This window comes from Dipodomys merriami, unplaced genomic scaffold (assembly GCF_024711535.1).
Source record: "Dipodomys merriami isolate MVZ:Mamm:240054 unplaced genomic scaffold, mDipMer1.0.p SCAF_71, whole genome shotgun sequence".
In the NCBI taxonomy this organism is placed as follows: Eukaryota; Metazoa; Chordata; class Mammalia; order Rodentia; family Heteromyidae; genus Dipodomys; species Dipodomys merriami.
The window spans coordinates 798145-817369 of NW_027206302.1; the positions used below are offsets into that span (position 1 = coordinate 798145).

The 19225-nt window shown below is 54.1% G+C and overlaps 1 protein-coding gene across 3 annotated transcripts; it reads left to right on the top strand.

The window, feature by feature from the left end:
• The first annotated feature begins 249 nt into the window (after window positions 1-249).
• On the top strand, window positions 250-18230 carry Serinc2 (serine incorporator 2). 3 transcript variants are annotated; one of them, XM_070008716.1, is made up of 10 exons: window positions 250-379; window positions 7284-7445; window positions 8010-8200; window positions 8883-8962; window positions 9289-9426; window positions 10442-10611; window positions 12774-12864; window positions 13086-13227; window positions 16095-16307; window positions 17470-18230. In XM_070008716.1, exons 1-10 carry the CDS (start codon window positions 341-343, stop codon window positions 17603-17605), a joined length of 1362 nt encoding a protein of 453 aa, XP_069864817.1. In that variant the 5' UTR covers window positions 250-340; the 3' UTR covers window positions 17606-18230. The 3 variants fall into 3 exon arrangements, with proteins under 3 accessions (XP_069864817.1, XP_069864816.1, XP_069864818.1); XM_070008715.1 differs by lacking the exon at window positions 250-379 and adding an exon at window positions 3883-3950; XM_070008717.1 differs by lacking the exon at window positions 250-379 and adding an exon at window positions 4422-4536.
• The last annotated feature ends 995 nt before the right edge of the window (window positions 18231-19225 follow it).

The following is a 19225-nucleotide window of genomic DNA, read 5'->3' on the forward strand; positions in this document are numbered from 1 at the left end:
TCCAAATTCCGGCTTTGGACCACTCTCTGAGCCGGACCAGGTTGGTCGGGACGGATCGAATACCGAGGCTCACCCTCCCTACGGTACCGCCCCGCCTACCTGCCCAGGTGGGTCTGGCAAGCCGGAAAGTCAAGGCCTGCACGGCTTGGCCAGGTGGGGGGCGTGTCCTGACAAGGGGCGTGGTCTGATCGGGGGCGTGTCCTGTGCGGGGAGGGCGTGGCTTTGTCGGGGCGGGGCGGGGCCGGGCCCTGGCAGCTCCAGCGCTGGCGGACAGGAATCCGGCGCCCGGCTCCCGGCTCCCGCGCCCGGCGCCCCGCACCCCGCGTCCCGCGCCGCCGCCATGGGCGCCTGCCTGGGCGCCTGCTCGCTGCTCAGCTGCGTGAGTCCGCACCTGCGACCCTGTCCCCGTTGCGGCCCCGCACTTTCCTCTGCTTTTTCTCCCAGTAGTTCCTTTCCCTGCCTCCGAACTTGACTTTCCGCGTCCGCACCCGCCTCCGCGTCCCCGGGACCCTTCTCCGCCCGGCGCCCCGCCGCCACCCCGCTCGCTCCGGGCGCGCGGCCGCCTGGACAGCTGGTGTCGCCGCTCGGGTTACCGCGGGGGAGGGTGTGGCGCCCGGGCCGGGCGGGCCGGGCCGCGGCGGGCGCCCCTCCTGGGAACCGGGGATCCGAGGCCTGGGGGCGGATCGGAGGGGCGCTGCGCCCGCGCCCCCGCCCGCCCGACTTGGAGGGGCTTCGGGGTGCGCCTCTCCTCTCTCTCCCGGACGCTCTGACTCTTTGTGTGCTGCCTTATCTCCGCCCTTGTCTGCTGCGTCCCTCTTTCTTCCCTGTCTGTCTGCCAGTCGGTCTGTCCCCATCCATCTGACTTAGTTTGACGATTCAGCTGGTGCCGTACTTGTCTCGGGGATCGGGGTCTGTCGGTCCGTCTGCCCATCGTCTCTCAGTCTCTGTGCAGGCTGCTTGGCGAAGTCGGACCAGGCGGACTCTTGGCCACTTAACTTCTCCAGCAAGCGCTGGACCCTTCCCTCTTCGCCCCTGGGCTGGGCTGGGCTGGGGTGCGGTTGTCAAAGACCACCTGGGCCAAACTTTAGGTTTGGAGATCCAGGAATCAGGACGGTTTTGGGGTGTGTGTGCCTGGTGTCCTGTGTTGGAGACATATCGGGGGGGACGCGGGGGGGGGGAGAGCCAGATCTGTTTTGGGGCAGCAGCCAGCATTGAGGAGCTCGAGCCAGACCCCGGCTGCGAGGCCCCCTTTCCTTTCCCTTTTCCCCTCATTAAATCTGAGGTTCATTCAGGCAGCTCCCTCCCCTCTCTGGCCCCACACAAAGAGGGGTGGGAGGAGCTGAGACGGGGCTCCCCCGTGTCTGCCATAGGAAAGCTTAGGACTTGCTTTCCTTTGTCCCGGATTTGTGTGTGGTGGGAGGGGGCTTGCAGGCCCGCCAGAGCAGGAGGGGGCTTGCCAGAGCTGAGGATCTAGAGTTTTTCTTTGTAGCCATTTTCTGAGAATGATCTCAGCCTAAGGGAGGCTGCAGAATGGGAGGGGGGAGGGGGTCCCGAGGGGGCCCCTGGGCACATTTCTGGTCCTCTCTGGATCTCTAGTCTGTGAATTATGTGTGGAAGAGGAGGAAGGAGGGAGGAAGAAAGAGGGAAGAAGGAAAAGGAGAAGGAGATGGAAAAAGGGGAGGAAGAGAGAGAAGAGGAGGAGATCATCTGGTGCCTGAACCCCCCTCCTTGCCCAGGTCCTGTTGTATGGCAGCAGAACTTCCCACAGTCCACCAGATTCCCATCTGGTCCTGCCTGGCCTGGAAGGGTGGGTGGGTGGTTCCTGATGGTGGGGTCTGAAGAAGGACCTACCAATGCCCTGTGGCTGTGGGCTCCCGCTCCTGCCCTAGTTGAGCGGTTTGCAGTGTCTTCCTGAAGATGCTGTAAGAAGATGTGCAAAGCGCTGGCCCGGCTCCTGCTGGCCTACATTGAGTGCTCTCTCTATGTGGGAGCTGCCATCCTGGAGAATTCCATCTGGAGAGTACAGAGCCCGGTGCTAAGTGTGGATCTCCCAGATCAGAGAGGCCTGGAAACTCTCCATGTACACAGAGGGAAACAGCCCGTGAACTTAGCTCACTTGCCTAAAGGTGGAGAGGAACTGCAAAGACAGGATTAGAATGAGATTTCCTCTTCCAGGCTGCTGCCCTCACCTTTTCTCCTTCTCCACATGTGTGTGTGTGTGTGGGGGGGGGGGAATGGAGGTGGGGTACTGGCCCAGGGTAGAACTAGAGGCACGTTCCTGAGCCTTTAGTATCTGCAAGGAGCCCATCTCCCCTTTTTGTACCCTCTCTTTGTAGTTCTGACCTCTGACATGTACAGGTCTGGCTCTGCCCCAGCCCTGTGATGTCATTGCCATTTTACAGATGACCACATCAACAACAATCATTGACTCTCTCCTTCCTATAGACCCAGCACTTAGAGCATTGAGCCCTTCTATGGGCCCAGTGCTGCTGTGAGCACTTTATACAGAGTCTTTTCATTTGATCCTCACAAAGACCTCAAGGAGGCAGTTCCTAGTAGCTAGGATTACAGGTGTGAGCCAGTAGTGCCTGGCTTTTTAGCCTTTTTTTTTTTTTTTTGGTCAGTCGTGGGGCTTGAACTCTGGGCTTGGGCACTGTCCCTGTGCTCTTCAGCTCAAGGCAAGAGCTCTACCACTTGAGCTACAGTGTCACTTCCAGTTTTCTAGTGGTTTATTGGAGATGAGAGTCTCACTGAGTTTCCTACCTGGGCTGGCTTTGAACCATGATCCTCAGATCTCAGCCTCCTGAGTGGTTAGGATTACAGGCGTGAGCCACGGCACCCGGCCTGTTTAGCCATTTTTAAGTATGTGGTTGAATGGCATTAAATACCTCACAGTGTTGTGCAAGCATCAGCTCCACCCTTCTAGTCCTGTGCCATCTTCCGTTACACAGTCACTCCCGGTCCCTCGTTACGCAGATCTCCCTTTCCTGCCAGGAGATTAGATAACTCAGGTTCAATCTGAAATGGTCTTTTCTGCTTGGTGAACGTCACTTAACATCATCACATCATGTCCTCAATGTTCCCGCATTTTATAAAACGTGTCAGAACTTCCTTCCTCTTTAAGAGTGAGTAACAGTCCATTGTATCTCTCAACCACATTTTGCATTTGCATCCACCAATGGTCTTAAGAGTTGTTTCTCTCTTTTGGCTCCTGTGAACAAAGCTGCTGCAAGCATGTATGTGTACGTATGTTTGTGTCTCTGCTTTCAATTCCTTTGGAGATATATATCAAAGTGAAGGCATACTTTGTTTTATTTTAAACACAACCAATGCAGTGGCCCAGCCCAGAGTTGCCTCTCTTACTTTACTCAGTGACTCAAGACAGGTTCTGAGAACCGGAGTCACTGGCTCAGAGATGGTCAGGAGAGGATGAATGACACAGTGACCCTGTTCACTGTGCCAAGCCCCTTGCTCAGCTTCAGACCGCCCAGTTTGCGAGGGGAGGTTGTCGCTGGCAGAGTACCAACAGCAGAGGATGGCAGGCAGCTTTCTGGGTGAATCTTCATTGCACAGAGATTGAATTGGTTAAATATTAAGAAATCTTGCAGCCCCCAAGCTCCCAGATCCAGGATTGCTTAAGTTCTGAGTTCTCCTTTGTGAGAATCTGGGCTGGCATGTAGGGTCAATAGCTGTTGATGTTCTGAACTTTTCCACTGCTGCCGCTCCTCTCTCAAGTGCTGGTGTAAAGGGGCTGGGGGCTGGGAGGAAGCTGGAAGGGGCTGGAATGCTCACATCCTGTTTGTGCTCTGTCTGGGGCTTTCTCACTGCCAAAAGTTCTGCCATCTCAGGACGTCTGTCCTGCTCACCTCTAACCACTCTCAGGAGTGAGAGGGCTTCCACTGCCCCCGGATGATGAAGATGAAGGTTATTTGCAGTTGCTACAGATTCCAGTAAGTTCACAAAACTTAGAGTTTTATGCCTATCTTAGTATTTTCCTTGCTATTTTTTTTTTTTTTGTAAAATCATCATCAAGCGAGAGTTAATTTAATAGATGTAGGTCCATGTATTTATGTGTTGTCTGTACTGGCACCGTGTGTGTGTGTGTGTGTGTGTGTGTGTGTGTGTGTGTGTGTGTGTGTGTGTGTGTGTGTGTGTGTGTGTGTGTGTATGCATGCATGCCAGAAAAGCCCCCATTGTAGGTACGACGATGCACAGATGGGCATTTAGCTTTCAGCACCCTGGCTATTTCCCATCATGCCTAGTGCCACGGGCACTTCCGTGTATTTGGGTGGCTCCCCTTCCCTCCCCTCCCCCTGGCTAGTGTGTGTGTGAGAGTGAAAAGTCGCAGGAGCTGTTCCAAGTGCATGAACTTTGCTCTGCCAGGAGCTTTTTTTCTTTCTTTTTAAAAAAATCTGCGCTGGTCTCTGGCTCCTGATTAGGCCCTGGGAGATCCCCAGGTTTCAGGTATCAGGAACACCTGCATTTGGATCCCTAAGAACCAGAGTGGATTGAAAAGGCTAAGCTCCCTGAATACAGGTCAGCGTTCTCATCTCAAATTGAAACAGTAACAAGCTAGAGTCAGGGCCTAACTAGGGTCAGTTTTCCTGTGGCCTCCAGGCTTTCTTCTGGCCTAGGAAGGATTTTCACCTGAGGTCTTTTTGTTTTTGTTTTTTTTGTTTGTGTCTGTAGGGCCTGAGCACTGTCTTTGAGGTCTTTTTGTTCAAGGCTAGAGCTCTATCACTTTGAGCCACCCTGCCACTTCTGGTTTTCTGGTAGTTAACTGGAGATGAGCGTCTCCGGGACTTTCCTGCCTGGGCTGGCTTTGGATTGTAATCCTCAGATCTCAGCCTCCTGAGATAGAATTACAGGTGTGAGCCACCAGCACTCAGTAGTTTAGTTTAGTTTTTGTTTTGTAATGAAAAAGACTGCTGTCAATGGGTTCTTGGCCTGGGAAGTGGTATAGCTCTGTGGACAGAGCCAGGTCCTCGCAGCTGGGATCCTGGCTCCTCAGCTTCTCATTCAACAATGCTCCTTTCCCCTTTAGAAGTCTGCTTTCCCATCAGTATGACACACATCAGAGTCAAGGTATAATTTGATATCGTTGGATATAGCTTATTACTTGAAGTTTACTGTTCTTTTTTTTTTGGTATGTGTATGTGTGCCACTACTTGGACTTGAACTCAGGGCCTTACACTTGCTCTGCTTGCTTGCTGGGCTGGGGCTCTACCACTTGAACCCTACCTCCAGCCGTGCCTTTTGCTGGTTAATTGGAGATGGAGTCTCTAGTCCTTCTCTGCCTAAGCTGCCTTTAAGCTGTGATCTTTCAGCTTTCAGCATCCAGATTAGCTGGGATCACAGGGTAACCACTTGCACCCAGCTCAGTCCTCCTGTTCTTGACTTGAGTGATTTTTTTTTTTTCTTTATGGAGATCTGAACCGAGTCTTGTGCTGGAGTGCTCAGCCATTTGAGTCACACCCTCAGCCCTCCCCTCCCTTTTTTTCCCTTTAGTTATTTTCCAGATAAGATCTGGTGCTTTTTGCTTGATTGGATTGGGAATTCCTACCATCCCCCTACCTGCACCTCCCAAATTGCTGGTGCGCTCCTGGTCGCATGTGGTCTGGCTCCCTCAGCTGGCCTCACCCCATCACTTGAAGCTCTCCTCCAGCTCATGAAGCCCCAGCCACCATGGCCCCCCTCCCCTTCTCCCAGTGCCCAGCTCCTGCCACCCAAAGTCCCCTCAGTGGGACCATTCTCTGCCTTGCTCTGGTGCTCTATGTCTCCCTCCAGGTCTCTTAAGTACCTAGGGGAGGACTGGGGCAGTTTGTGGTTGGTTTGTAAGGGCTGGGCTGTGGATGGGCCTGCAGAAGCGTGATTCGTGTTCCCCAGCCCCCACTGGCTGTGAATGGTGGGGCTTCTCCAGCGACTCACCTGTTTGACCACACCCTGTTCAGAGCTGAGGCAGAATGGGCCACCTACTGGAGAGGGGAAGTGCCTAGATCGCCACCTGCTGTCCAGAACTGGTATAACCCATGGGAAATGACCGCTCAGGTTTCTCACTCATTCAACGGATGTTTAATGAGCACTTGCTGATTTTTAAGGTCTTAACTTGCATCTGGTTCTATGACAGATTCTTCCATTCAACAGATAGCCCATGAGTCCCTACTGTGTACCAGGCACTCGGTTTCTGAGACTAGCACAGTGAGGAAAAAATAAGACAAAAATAGGGAATACAAAGCCTATCAAACAAGAGGAAAAAAAACCAAGCAGTGAAGGGACAAGCTCTGTCTCCATCTCAAAACTGCCCTATGAAGAGTAGGTACTTCAAGGGCCTCAGTTTTATAGAAGAGGAAATAGACTCAAGAGAGGTTGTGCAAATTGTATAATATTGTATAACGTTCAGTTTCAGAACTGGTCTCTAATTTTTTTTTTTGGTCAGTCATAGGCTTGAACTCAGGGCCTGGGTGCTGTCCCAGAGATATTTTGCTCAAGGCTAGCACTCTACCACTTTGAGCCACAGCACCACTTCCAGTTTTCTGGTGGTTAATTGGAGATAAGAGTCTCACAAACTTTCCTGCCCAGGGTTGGCTTTGAACCATGATCCTCAGCAATCAGCCCATGAGTAGCTAGGATTACAGGCATGAGCCACTGGAGCCTGGCTTCTTTTTAAACTCCTTCCTTCCCTCCTTCCTTCCCTCCCTCCCTCCCTTCCTCCGTCTCTCCTTCCCTTCCTCCCTCCCTCCCTCCCTCCTTCCTTCCTCCCTCCCTCCCTCCCTCCCTCCCTCCTTCCTTCCTTCCTTCCTTCCTTCCTTCCCTCCCTCCCTCCCTCCCTTCCCTCCCTCCCTCCCTCCCTCCCTCCCTTCTTCCTTCCCTCCCTCCCTCCCTCCTCCCTTCCTTCCTTCTTTCCTTCCTTCCTTCCTTCCTTCCTTCCTTCCTTCCTTCCTTCCTTCCTTCCTTCCTTCCTTTCTTCCTTCCTTCCTTCCTTCCTTCCTTCCTTCCTTCCCTCCCTCCCTCCCTCCCTCCCTTTCCTTCTCTGGTAGCATTTGGATCTGAACTCAGGGCCTTGTGCTTGCTACCACTTGAGCTATACCTCCAGCCTGAGTCTGTGTTCTGTCACTAGCTTGTGGTCTTATGTGACTCAGTTTCCCCCTCCAGCTTGAAAGGGACATGGGCATCATCTGGGGAAGACCGCTCTCACCAGCTCAGCCCAGGCTTGAGATGCTGCCCAGGCAGGGAGGGCTCGGCAGAGAGTGACCCCGGTGCTGCTGTCGCCCCATCCTCCACAGGCGTCCTGCCTCTGCGGCTCTGCCCCCTGCATCCTGTGCAGCTGCTGCCCCTCCAGCCGCAACTCCACCGTGAGCCGCCTCCTGTTCACCGGCTTCCTCTTCCTGGGCGTGCTGGTCTCCATCATCATGCTGAGCCCGGGGGTGGAGAGTCAGCTGTACAAGGTGAGCAGCCTGCTGTGGGCTTTTGGGCTTCGCTGCTCCAGACTGGAAGGTGGGGCCTAGCAGTCAGGGGGAGGTGGTGGGGGCCGAGGAGCCCAGGTTCCCCTAGGTCACAGCCTCCTTGGAGGATCCTCCGTTATCACTGCCTCCTGGATGCCAGCCAGGAGCTGCTTCCCCCCAGGAGTGGCCATATGGGGGTCCTGACTGTCCCCTTCATCCCAGTGTCTCCCCACCTGGCCCTGCCCCAGGGCATGCTTAGGGAGGCAGCCATGGGTGAGGTGAGGATCCCAGGAACCTGGCTTCATCCTAGACCCAGGTTCCAATGTGACTCCATTTTCCCCAAGTCCCCAGTGGCTTTGACACAGGCAGTGGGGCAGACACAACTCTAGGAAGCCATGCCAAACAGTCTACCAGGCCTGGGGTGACCCCAGGGATAGGTAGCTGGGAACCAGGCAGGTGGGCGGGAGGAGGCGGAGGGTGGAGATGAGCGGGGCTCAGCCCTGCGGAGAGCTGCTGCGGGGCTCTGGGTGGGGTGGGGGACCTCACGCAGCTCTGTTGTCTCCACAGCTCCCCTGGGTGTGCGAGGATGGGGCCCAGACCCCCCTTGTTCTGCAGGGGCCCCTGGACTGCGGCTCCCTGCTGGGCTTCCGCGCGGTCTACCACATGTGCTTTGCCACCGCAGCCTTCTTCTTCCTTTTCACCTTGCTCATGGTGTGCGTGCGCAGCAGCCGGGACCCCCGGGCCGCCATCCAGAATGGGTGAGGGGCCCTCCTCCTGCCTGGCGCCCTCCCCCAGTGGCTGTCCTCCCCTGCCTGTCTCCGGAGTTCCCTAGACCCTGCCCGTAGATGTGAGCTATGGAACCAGGGGCCTCTTCATAGAGGACTGTGCCCTCAGTTATGCCCATTACTCAGACTGGGAAAGAAAGCTCAGGCCAGCACCAGTGGCTCATGCCTGTAATCCTAGCTGCTCAGGAGGCTGAGATCTGAGGATTGTGGTTCAAATTCAGCCCAGGCAGGAACATCGGTGAGACTCTTACCTCCAGTCAGTTTCCAAAAAGTTGGAAGGGGAGCTGTGATTCAAGTGGTGGAGCACCAGCCTTGAGTGAGAAAGCTAAGGGACAGTTTTCAGCCCCTGACTTCAAGCCCAAGTGTACACACACATACACACCCTCAGAAAGGACACCACAGCACCACACAGAATCCAGTTGACATGGATGGGCCAGATGCTCACAACTGTGTTTGTGGCTAGTCCTTCCTTCCACTGCCCTGGGCTTGGGGATTTTTCTAAGGGTAGACAGACTGTGACCATTAGAGAGTCCCCGATCCCCTCCCTCCCAGGTCCTGCTTCTTGGGGCGGGGGTTCTGGGACAGGCCTGCTCTGGCTTCCGGTGTCCCTGCCCAGACTCAGCAACTTGCCACCCACTTCCCTCCCCTGCCATAGGTTTTGGTTCTTTAAGTTCCTGGTCCTCGTGGGCATCGCCGTGGGTGCCTTCTACATACCAGATGGCTCCTTCTCGAAGAGTAGGTGGCAAGGGGGAGCATGGAGGGACAGCGGGGGGATGGGACTGGGGTCTGGAGAAAAGGGGGCTGCTCTACCCTGAACCCCTGACCTAGGTACAGTCCTGGTCTTTGACCTTTCCACTCGAGACAGCACCTCAAGCCTGGAGGCCACTCAGGAGTTTGGGGAGCCGGTTTGGCCCCCCACCTCTGCTCTACCACACTGCCTGCATCTCGGGGTGGCATGGATAGAATGTGTATAGAATGTAGAATGCATATACATGGAGAGGGCAGAATGGCTGCCGCCCCATGGCCACACCCCTGCTCACCCCTTCCCTCCTCTCTCCCAGTCTGGTTCTACTTTGGCGTTGTGGGCTCCTTCCTCTTCATCCTCATCCAGCTCATCCTGTTGGTCGACTTTGCCCACTCCTGGAACCAGCGGTGGCTGGGCAAGGCCGAGGAGTGCGACTCCAGAGGCTGGTACGCAGGTCAGTGCCATCTGCTCCACACAGGGCCTCGAGCCGGGGGTGGGGGGGGGGAGTGGGCGGAGCATAGCCCATCAGTGAGATCCCCTTGGTGATGTTGGAGCTCCAAGGGCAGAGTGAGTCCCCAGTTCTCGCGAGTGAACTCAGTCACCAGACTCAACCCGGGGGGCTGCTCTACCTTCTCCACCTCTGGACACCCCCTCCCACCTCTCTCTACCCCAGCAGCCTCATCCACCTTTCCCAGCACTGTTTTGAATGCCTTGCATTTAGTTTTTAGTTTGTTATTACCTATTATTATTTTGATGCCAGCACAGGGCTTGAAGTCCTTGCACTCTTGCTTTATTCACACGCACGCGTGCATGTGTATGCATGTGTGTGTGCACACATACACATGCATGCATGCATGTGCTGGTCATGGGGCTTGAACTCAGGGCCTGGATGATGTCCCTGAGCTTCTGTGCTCAAGGCTAGTACTCTACTACTTGAGGCACAGCTCTGCTTTCTGCTTTTTAGGGTACTTAATTGATGCTAAATGTCTCACAGACTTTCCTGCCTGGGCTGCCTTTAAACTGTGATCTTCAGATCTCAGCCTTCTGAGTAGCTAGGATTACAGGCGTGAGCCACTGTGCCTGGCTCTTGCTGACACTCTTCCATGTGAGCCACACTTGCACTTCCAGCTTTTCTCTAGTTAATTGGAAATGAGCGTCTCAGTAGACTTTTCTGCCTAGGCTGGCCTCAAACCAAGACCTTCAGATCTCAGCCTCCTGAGTAGCTAAGATTAGAGGGGTGAGCTTCAGGACCAGGTGGTGGGGTGCCCAGTAAATACATAGATTTTCTGATGACAGGCACTGGTTGAATCATCTTGGGTAAAAATGTGGCTTAGGGGAGCCATAGATGTCACTCCTGAGATGGGGAAACAGGCTTGAGGCAGGGTAGCACTGCCTGGCACCCACCTCTTGGGGCAGGAGCTGCTGTGCTTCCTGCCTCCTGAGCCCACTGCTTGCTGCCTTCTGCCCAGGTCTCTTCTTCTTCACCTTCCTCTTCTATGCACTCTCTGTCGCGGCCATTGCCCTGATGTTCATCTACTACACGAAGCCGGGAACCTGCCATGAGGGCAAGATCTTTGTCAGCCTCAACCTCACCTTCTGCGTCTGTGTCTCCATCATCGCTGTCCTGCCCAAGGTCCAGGTGAGCCTGCCTGTAGCCCCAGCCCCTTGGGGAGTGGGGCTGCCCCTAGGATCTTGGGTTCTGTGGCATTGGGAACTGTCAGAGAGCTCCTGGTCCCCAGGAGTGGTGATAATACACTGTGTCTCGACCCAGAACATCCAAGACTCTGCCCGTGTCCCAGAGGAATCTTCTAAAAGTACCTCTGGATTACATTGAACATCCAGGCCTACTTCCCAGTTTGTATCTCAGCATGCCAGGGTGTTCACAGTTGGCAATACTGGTCTTTAGGGGGTCTCTGGCAGAAAGACTTTTTCTCAGAGCTTCCATGCCCCAGTGAGAAAGTCGAGGCCCAGAGAGGGTGATGCTTTGTCCCAGGCCACACAGCAATCAAGAGTTCATTCATCAAAACACTTCCTGAGCACCTATAGTGTGCCAAGCCCTATTCTAAGCGTGGAGATAATAGCCGTGAGGAAGGTGGCCATAAGTAGCATCTGTCATGTATATCACGTGATCCTACATCATCATCTTCCCCTTCACAGAGGAGCAAACAGTCATAAAGTACAGACTTGCTGGGCACTGGTGGCTCACGCCTGTAATTCTAACTACTCAAGAGGCTGAAATCTGATCATCGCGATTCAAAGCCCACCCTGGCAGGAAAGTCCATGAGAATTTTAGGTCCAATTAACCACAGAAAACCAGAAATGGAGCGGTGGCTCAAAGTGGTAGAGCACTAGCCTTGAGCAAAAAAACCCTCAGGGACAGTGCCCAGGCCCCACAACTGAGACATACAATAAAAGTACAGACTTGAACGGGTGCCAGTTGCTCATGCCTGTAATCCTAGCTACTTAGAAGACTGGGAATCAAAATTCCTGATTCCAAGTCAGCCTGGGCAGGAAAGTCTATGCAACTCTTCTCTCCAATCAACTGCCAAATTTGAGAAGTGGAGCTGTAACTCAAATAGTAAAGTGCCAGACTCGAGCAAAAAGGTTCTGGGACAGTGCCCAGACCCTGAGTTCAAGCCCTAGTACTACGCCTCCTCTTAAAAAATGCAGACGCCGGGCGCTGGTAATCCTAGCTACTCAGGAGGCTGAGATCTGAGGATCGCGGTTCAAAGCCAGCCCGGGCAGGAGAGACCGTGAGACTCCTATCTCCAATAAACCACCAGAAAACCGGAAGTGGCGCTGTAGCTCAAGTGGTAGAGCGCTCGCCTTGAGCTGAAGAGCTGAGGGACAGCGCCCAGGCCCAGAGTTCAAGTCCCACGACCGACCAAAAAAAAAAAAAAATGCAGACTTAGCCAAGGTCACCCAGCTAGTAAATGGTGGAGGTAGGACTCGAACCCAGGCAGGCTACTTCTAGAGCCTGCAGTTTCCACTCATTTCTTCTTCTTCCTCCTCCTCCTCCTCCTCTTCCTCCTCCTCCTCCTCCTCCTCCTCCTCCTCCTCCTCCTCCTCCTCTTCCTCCTCTTTTTGTTGGATGTGTGTTTTGAACTAGGGGCCTTAACACTGTCCCTGAACTCTTTTCACTCAAGGCTCTAGCCCTCTACCACTTTGAGCCACAGTTTTGTGGTGGTTAATTGGCGATTGTGAATCTCATGGACTTTCCTGCCTGGGCTGTCTTTGAACCACGATTCTCAGATCTCAGCCTCCTGAGTAGCTAGGATTACAGGCCTGAGCCACCAGTGCCCGGCTCCATTCATATTTTCAAGTGTGTGTGTGTATAGTGATGGGAAAGGACAGGCAATAAGAGATGAGGCCACAAAATGCAAGTCCGGAGGCTAGATGCTGAGAGTATGGCTAGAAGGTAGGGTCCAGTGGGGGTCTCCTCAGAAGTCCTTCATCTACCAAGGAGGTATCACAAATGTGTCAAGAAGGGGCAAAGCAAGTGCAAAGGCCCTGAGGTAGGCAAGGGTTCTGCAAGTTATGTCCACAGGGGAGGCCGCCGTGGTTGGAGTGTGGCCTGGTGGCAGATCAGAGGTGGAGGTAAAGACAGAACAAACTGAAAGGCTTCACCTTTTCAATGCTGCCCTTGAAGGGTTTGCTGGAGGGCAGGTGGGGGGGTAATCTGTAATCTGAGGGCTGAGGAGAGAAAGGGGATGTGGGTGGGGAGGGGTGGTGGCGGGCTTGGCTGGAGGGGGGAGGGCTCTGGGTGGGGCCAGGGTCTCACCAGGGAACATCTCTCACCAGGAGGCCCAGCCCAACTCAGGTCTGCTGCAGGCCTCCATTGTCACCCTGTACACTATGTTTGTCACCTGGTCAGCCCTGTCCAACGTCCCTGGTGAGTATGGACCTAGGCTTAAGGAGGCCTAGCCTGCTGAAGGGCTGGGGACCCTCCACAGGTGGCAGGGATGTCCCAGTTCAGCCCGTCTCAGACTCAGTCCTGGGGGGAGACAGGGGTGGTCATCTGCTCCTGGAGCTGTCTGTCCATCACCTGTAGGGCTCCCCGGCTCTACAGCCCTGGCTGGCACAGGCTGAGGGGAACTGTGCTCCTTCCCCTAGACCAGAAGTGCAACCCTCACCTGCCGGCCCCCCAGAGCAACAAGACGCTCCCCGAAGGCCCTGCGTACTACGAGACCCAATGGTGGGATGCCCCGAGCATCGTGGGCCTGGTCATCTTCATCCTGTGCACGCTCTTCATCGGGTACAGTGGGCTCTGGGCTCCGGGGAGGGAAGGACAAGGAGCTGGGACTCCTGACTGGACAGTGCCCTCGGCAGCCAGCCACTGCCTTGTGCTAGGGGGAAAGGGAGTCTCTCCAAGTTTGGTGGTGGGGGGTGCTTTGGTTCCCTTTGGTCCCTTCCTGAGCACTGGGCCTTCTGGTCTCCAGCTCCAGTGCAGGCTGCTTGGACTGAGGCTTCTGGGTCCAAGCTTTGTTTGTCACCTGCTGGGTGGCCTTGGGTAAGGGGCTTCACCTTTCTGTGCCTCCATTTGTTTCTCAGTAAAAGGAGCGGAATAGCTTCCGTGTTGGTGGAGGTGTATGGCTCCATGGCCTCCCTGAGCGAGGGCTTGTGTTGAAGATCACACCGTGACTTTTCAGTGGGGCGTCTGAGCAATACTCATTGCTGTAGACTTGAGCCGGACCTGCCTGTCCCTTTAGTGTGTGTGTTGGGGAGGGCTTGGGCTTGAACTCAGGGCCTGGGTGCTGTCTCGGAGTTTTTGTTTTTCTTTGTTTCTGCTTAAGGCTAGCCCTCTGTCATTTAAGCCACCATCCTACTTCTGGTTAGTTGAAGATAGTCTCATGGACTTTTCTCCTTTGGCTGGCTTTCAACCATGATCCTCAGATCTCAGCCTCCCGAGTAGGATTATAGGTATTAGCCACCAGCACCTGGCTTCTCTTTTTGTCTTCTGGGGTGTATTCAGGGCCTTGCACTCAGGAAAGAAAGGGAAGGGAGCTCTCCACTTGAGCCATGCCTACAGCCCTTTCTGCTATATTTACTTTTTGGGTTGGGTCTTACATTTCTGCCTGGGCCAGCCTGAACCAGAATTCTTCTGTGTTCACTTTCCCTTTAGCTAGGATGACAAGTACATGCCACCATGGCCAGATATCGGTTGAGATGGGGTTTGGCTAACATTCCTGGGCTTGCGTGATCTCTCCGCATGTCAGTTTCCTTAACTCTAGCGATAAAAATAGTTCCTACCTCACTGAATTGTTGGGGCAGGATGACTTACTGTGTCTGAAGCTCTTGAAGAGGGATTTGGCAAATACTAGGTGCTAAATAAGTGTTAGGTATAATCTCAGCTCTGTGAACACTTGCACAGTTGGTGGAAGTAAGGGCTGCTTCACAGGAGCCGCTGGACCTTGATATCTGGAACAGTTCTTGCTCACACTGGTCCCCGAGGCCAGCAGGCATCCATCCCCACCCTTGTGTCTTTCCTGGGCCCTGAGTGGGGTAGGGGTGAGGGAGAATCTCATCCGCTGCTCCAGGAGTGGTGCCTCACCTGGGCCAGGCCACCAGCCTCCTGGGCCAGAGTGCGCTGGGGATGTTCCACAGTTTGTTTTACTTTGCCCTTGTTCAGAATGTTTCTCCAAGTCCTAGCTGGGCAGTTCATGAAAGCTCTCGTCTTCCTCACATGTGATTCCTTTTCAACCTGGGAGGCACCCAATTACTTCCACTTTACTGAAGGGGAAAATGGGACCCAGAGGAACAGCTGTGAACTGAATACTCAGTGCCCTGTCGGGACATCCAGTTCCATCCCTCCCTCCCTCCCTCCCTCCCTCCCTCCCTCCCTCCCTCCCTCCCTCCCTCCCTTCCTTCCTTGCTTCCTTCCTTCCTTCCTTCCTTCCTCCCTTCCTCCCTCCCTCCCTCTCTCCCTCTCTCCCTCCCTCTCTCCCTCTCTCCCTCTCTCCCTCCTTCCCTTCCTTCCTTCCTCCCTTCCTTCCTTCCTTCCTCCCTCCCTCCCTCCCTCCCTTCCTTCTTTTTCTCCCTCTCTCTTTCCTTTCTTGTGGTACTGGGAATTGAACTCAGGGCCTTGTCCTCCCTAGGCAGGTACACTTCAGCCATACCCCAGACCTTTTTGGTTTCGTTAGCTTTTTTTGTTGTTGTTGGTCATGGGTCTTGAACTCTGGGCCTGGGCTGTCCCTCAGCTCTTCAGCTCAAGGTGAGTGCTCTACCACTTGAGCCACAGCACCACTTCCAGTTTTCTAGTGATTAATTGGAGATAAGAGTCTCATGGACTTTTCCTGTCCTGGCTGGCTTTGAGCTGCAATCCTCAGATCTCAGCCTCCTGAGTAGAATGAGCCACAGGTGTGAGCTACCGGCGCCCGGCTGTAGCTTTTGAACAGAATCTCACACTTTTGCCCAGGCTAGCCTGGACCACAATCCTCCTATTTGTTTTTCCTGTACAGCTGAAATGACAAGTACTCACTACCATGCTCAGTGACTGATTGAGATAGAGTCTTACTAACACTTTGCCTGAACAAGTCTAGAACCTCCTAATCTCTGGCTCCCAAGTAACACGGATTGTAGCCATGACCCATCATATCCAGCCTGCTCACCTTTTCAAAATACAAGTTGGGCTTTCTACAATTCTGTCTATCTCAGACTATTAACTTCTGTTTTTAAACATCAAGACCTTGTCATAGAAGAATGATGAACAATCATCGTTATGATGACTATTGTATTCTAGTGTCAGTATGACGTACTCAGCTCATGTTTGTGGGAGTGGCAGACCAAGAATGATGATGGTCATAGCGACGGTTTATTTAGCTAATACATTGTCCCGGGCATAACCAGAGTCTCTATATCATCGTTCTAATTAATCTTCCCCCAAACCCTAGGAGTGATTTTAGAGATGGTGGAGCAGAGGCTTACAGAGGTACGCCTTGCTGACGATCACCACAGGGAATTGGGGTAGGGTTGAGAGTCAAAATGGTTTAAGACCACTAGGACTGGCCCCTGCGGTTCTGAGACCATCTGCGGCCAGTGCCATGGCTCACAGGGTCACCTGCTGCTGTCCCTCTGGCCTCCTTGGCAGCAGTAGCTGTGACCCCCGCCCTCCTCCCCCCACAGCCTGCGCTCGTCCGACCACCGGCAGGTGAACAGCCTGATGCAGACAGAGGAGTGTCCGGAGGCCATGCAGCAGCAGCAGCGGCAGGTGGTGGCCTGCAAGGGCCAAGCCTTTGACAATGAGCAGGATGGTGTCACCTACAGCTACTCCTTCTTCCACTTCTGCCTGGTGCTGGCCTCCCTGCACGTCATGATGACGCTCACCAACTGGTACAGGTGCGGCAGCCCCGAGGGCAGGCGGGTGGGCGGGTGCCTGCTGCCTGTCTCCTTTCCTCCAGCCCCTCCCCCATGATCGGGTGCTTGCCTAAGGCCTGGCAGTGGGGTCTGTCTTAGACCACTGCAGAGCCTACCCCTGCCCTGCCTCAGTTTCCTGGCTGTGGCTCAGATCCACTGAGGTATCCCAGGGTCAGAGTTGGGATTCATGGTTGGAGGGTGAGGGTGTGGTGGTCACGATCCTGGCATCAAGGTTGGAAGCCATGAGGCCTGGGATGGAGGTGGTGTCTTGTAAAGCCTCAGCTTGTGTGGTTCCTCTGGGGTATTAGATGGCAATAGTTTAGCATGTGTGTGCATGTGTCTCTGTGTGTGTGCACCCAAGTACACACACACACACACACACAGAGGCTGGACTGTTTGGTTAAAAATAGGGGTTGGGAGGCTTAGAACCAGTACAGAAGTTGTAGGATAAAGGAGCTAAGACGAAGGGAGTGGTATCAAGTCAAGGGTCAGACTGGGTTATGGGATCAAAGATCCAAAGTTGAAGTTACAGGTCAGGACTAACGTCAGGAGCTCCAGGGCCCCAGGATTAAGGTCTAGAGGAGGTCAAAGAATTAGAATCACAAGGTTAGAGACTAGGAGTCAGGCCACTTTTGAGATTTAGAACTACTGACAAGGTGGTGATTGAAGTTGAGCACTCATGATTCACTTTTGTAATCCTAGCTACTCAGGAGTCTGGGATTTAGAGGATCCAAGTTCAAAGCCATCTGGGACAGAAAAGTCTTTGAGACTTTATTTCAAATTAACCAGGGAAAAGCAGAACTGGAAGTAAGGCTCAAGTGAGCAAAAGCAAGTTCCTGAGTTCAAACCTAGTATGGAGGGAAGGGAAGGGATAAGCAAAGGGAAGGGAAAAGGGAAGGGAAGGGGAAAAGGGAAGGAAAAGGAAAAAGGAAGGGAAGGGAAGGAGTTAGGATTCCAGGTCAGAATAAGCTCTGTGGTACTGGCCAAGGGCTGTGTGCAGGGTTACTAGGCCCAGTTTGTCAGCAGTGGCAGATACAGAGGCTTAGAGTTACTGACCTCAGGGGTCACCCTGAGTCACAAGGTTAGGAAACAGAATGGAGCTTAGGATGGCGGCCAGGCTGACAAGACAGATGATGTGTTCCAGCCCCAGTGAGACTCGAAAGATGATCAGCACATGGACGGCCGTGTGGGTGAAGATCTGTGCCAGCTGGGCAGGGCTGTGCCTCTACCTGTGGACTCTGGTGGCCCCCCTGCTCCTGCCCAACCGAGACTTCAGCTGAGGCAGTACCTGCGCCTCCCGCACAGCGGCCACCAGCCCACCCCCCTCCCCAGGTCAGCCAAGCTGAGCCCCCGTCCTCATCCAAGAAGTGCCCGGAGCTGGGCACCTTCATTCTTAGTGCCTTAGGGTGTCAGCAGCAGCTCATACCAGAGCCCCAACCTCTGCCACCCCCCAACCACAAGCTGCCTCCTCCTTCCCTGCCTCTGATCACCCACACAAGAGCCCCCTTATCTCAGTGTCCTGAGTAGGGACCAAAGAGATAACTGGTCAGAGCTGCTCAGAGGACAGCAACCATATGCAAGGGTCCCTGGCACTGAGGCAAGGCCTTTGGCTCTGGCCCTTTCCTGGACCGTGTGCCTTACTGACTCTCTAAGACTCTGCCCAATAAACAAACCTGTCTGTTTGCCTTCCCATGTCCTGTACCCTCAGCCTTGCTCCTGCAGCCGTGGAGGGGGGTGAGGGGAGCGGAAGGTCGGGGTTGAGGCCAATGCCTGGCCGGGCCTTGAGTCCTGGACAGCCTGGGAAGTGGGGGCCAGTGGAAAAGGAGGAGCAGAGATTCAAAGCCAGCCTGGGCAGGAAACCCTGTGAGACTCTTATCTCCAATAAACTACTCAAACAAGCCTGAATTGGTGCTGTGGCTCAAGTAGAGTGCTTGCCTTGAGCAGAAGAAACTCAGGGACAGCAGAGGGCTGTCAGAAACTCAGGGCCCAGAGTTCAACCCCAAGACTGGCAAAAAAAAAAAAAAAAAGCGAGAGCTGACTCCAAGCCCCAGTACTGGTGTGTATATGCACATGTGCATGCATACTCACACGCAGAGTCTGGCTTCTCACCCAAGCTACACACACACACACACACACAGTCAGTCTGGGCTTCTGACCCAAGCTACACACACACACACACACACACACACACACACACACACACACACACGGCTACACACACACACACACACAGTCTGGGCTTCTGACCCAAGCTACACACACACACACACACACACACACACACACACACACACACACACACACACGGCTACACACACACACACACACACACGGCTACACACACACACACACACACAGTCTGGGCTTCTGACCCAAGCTACACACACACACACACACACACACACACACACACACAGTCTGGGCTTCTGACCCAAGCTACACACACACACACACACACACACACACTGTGCTACACACACACAGAGTCTGGGCTTCTGACCCAAGCTACACACACACACATACACACACACACACAGAGGCTGGGCTTCTGACCCAAGCTATACACACACACACACACACACACACACACAGAGTCTAGGCTTCTGACCCAAGCTATACACACACACACACATGCACAGAGGCTGGGCTTCTGACCCAAGCTATACACACACACACACACACACACACACACACACACACACACACACACACAGAGTCTAGGCTTCTGACCCAAGCTATACACACACACACACATGCACAGAGTCTGGGCTTCTGACCCAAGCTACACACGTACACACACACACACACACACACACACACACACACACACACACACACACACACACTGGGCTACACACACACACAGTCTGGGCTTCTGACCCAAGCTACACACACACACA

Coding starts and splice junctions, on each gene's coding strand:
- Serinc2 (XM_070008716.1), top strand. CDS start 341: ATGGGCGCCTGCCTGGGCGCCTGCTCGCTGCTCAGCTGC. Junction 7,446..8,009: donor TGGAGAGTCAGCTGTACAAG/GTGAGCAGCCTG, acceptor TTGTCTCCACAG/CTCCCCTGGGTGTGCGAGGA. Junction 16,308..17,469: donor ACGCTCACCAACTGGTACAG/GTGCGGCAGCCC, acceptor GATGTGTTCCAG/CCCCAGTGAGACTCGAAAGA.